At 45.2% G+C, this 1,574-nt stretch overlaps 1 protein-coding gene across 1 annotated transcript in view; it reads left to right on the top strand.

Annotated features, from left to right (window-relative positions):
* Position 1: 1 nt before the first annotated feature.
* The window catches only part of RIPK2 (receptor-interacting serine-threonine kinase 2), a gene marked incomplete at its 5' end in the record, with an annotated part of 40,409 nt that continues 38,836 nt past the window's right edge, over positions 2–1,574 (top strand). Inside the window, one exon of the mRNA XM_010862227.1 lies at positions 2–123. Within this exon, the coding sequence (XP_010860529.1) occupies positions 2–123 (122 nt within the window). The remainder of the gene's footprint in view (positions 124–1,574) is intronic.

Here is a 1,574-nt window from a genome sequence, read left to right as displayed (position 1 = left end):
GCTCGCCGACCTGCGATACCTGAGCCGCGGCGCGTCCGGCACCGTGTCGTCCGCCCGCCACGCCGACTGGCGCGTTCAGGTGGCCGTGAAGCACCTGCACATCCACAGCCCAATGCTCGACAGGTAGGGCCGCGGTCCTGCCCCTCTCACTGGCTCTCACCCCGGGCACCTGGGCTCCGGAGCCCCGACGGCGGTGACCGCTTCCCCTCGAAGCGGCCCTTCGAGGCTTAGGCTCACCTGGGGGAAAGGCCGGCTTCTCTGGAGATGCCACAGTCTCGCTTCTTGTCACTGCTTTGTTATTTTTTTCCTAGGCTTCCTTTCTCCAGACACCAGAGCCAGCAATCACAGCCCAACTCTAAACGTCCTCTCTACTGAAATTCAGTTGTGTTGACTTGGTTTTTTTCTTTTGAAGTCTAACTCTAGGGTCGCATCGCCCAATGGGTAGCGTTTAGCCACACATAGCTGTTGAGCGCTGAAAATATGGCTGTCTGAACTGAAATGTGTTCTTAGTGGGAAATACACGTTAGATTTCTAGCACTTACTATCAAAACTTGTAGTATCTCATGTATAATTTTATATGATATGCTTAGATGGTATCTTTTGATATGTTGTGATAAATATATTGGTAAAGTTCACTTTGCATATTTCTTTCTACCTTTTTTTTTTAAGTGGCTACATGAAAATTTCAAATTGTGTATGTGGGTCACGTGTTTTTATTGACCAGCACTGCTGTAGAATCTGGGACGTTTTGCTTTGGGCTTTTTGTTGTGGTTTTGGTTTACTACATGTAGTCAGAGAAGTTTAGACATCATACTCAACTCAATTTAGTTTCTCCTCACTCTCACGGGAAAGGAAGTCTGTCTCTGGAGGAAACTTGTGTAATTTTTACTAACAATAAACTGGAATCAGAAGACTGTTAAATGACGAAACTTTTGAATGCCTCTCCCATTGAACAATTTTAGTGCACTATCTAGATTTCATGGGAGGGCTAGCATTAGTTTCTGTTTCCAGAAAAACCTTTCAACTATATGTATTGGTCAGTGTGTTTAGTCAGTATGTTTTCTTTCCGGTAGAAATCTAACTAGGCTCTGCATTCAATTCTTAGCAAGTTAACACCCATGATTGCAAACATTCTCCTCTCCCACCTCCCCCAATGAAAGTGAAAGTTGCTCAGTCCTGTCTGACTCTTTTCTACCCCCATGGACTATGCAGTCCATGGGATTCTCCAGGGCAGAATACTGGAGTGGGTAGCCGTTCCTTTCTCCCGGGGATCTTCCCAACCCAGGAATCGAACCCAGGTCTTCCCCCTATATCATATAAGTGAAAATACATCATGCTAGATGCCTGATTTATGGCAGAAAGTGAAGAGGAACTAAAAAGCCTCTTGATGAAAGTGAAAGTGGAGAGTGAAAAAGTTGATTTAAAGCTCAACATTCAGAAAACGAAGATCATGGCATCTGGTCCCATCACTTCATGGGAAATAGATGGGCAAACAGTGGAAACAGTGTCAGACTTTCTTTTTTGGGCTCCAAAATCACTGCAGATGGTGACTGCAGCCATGAAATTAAAAGATG

The sequence above is a fragment of the Bison bison genome, unplaced genomic scaffold, assembly GCF_000754665.1.
Source record: "Bison bison bison isolate TAMUID 2011002044 unplaced genomic scaffold, Bison_UMD1.0 scf7180017858048, whole genome shotgun sequence".
Lineage (NCBI taxonomy): Eukaryota > Metazoa > Chordata > Mammalia > Artiodactyla > Bovidae > Bison > Bison bison.
This window is presented reverse-complemented; position numbering and strand designations above follow the sequence as displayed.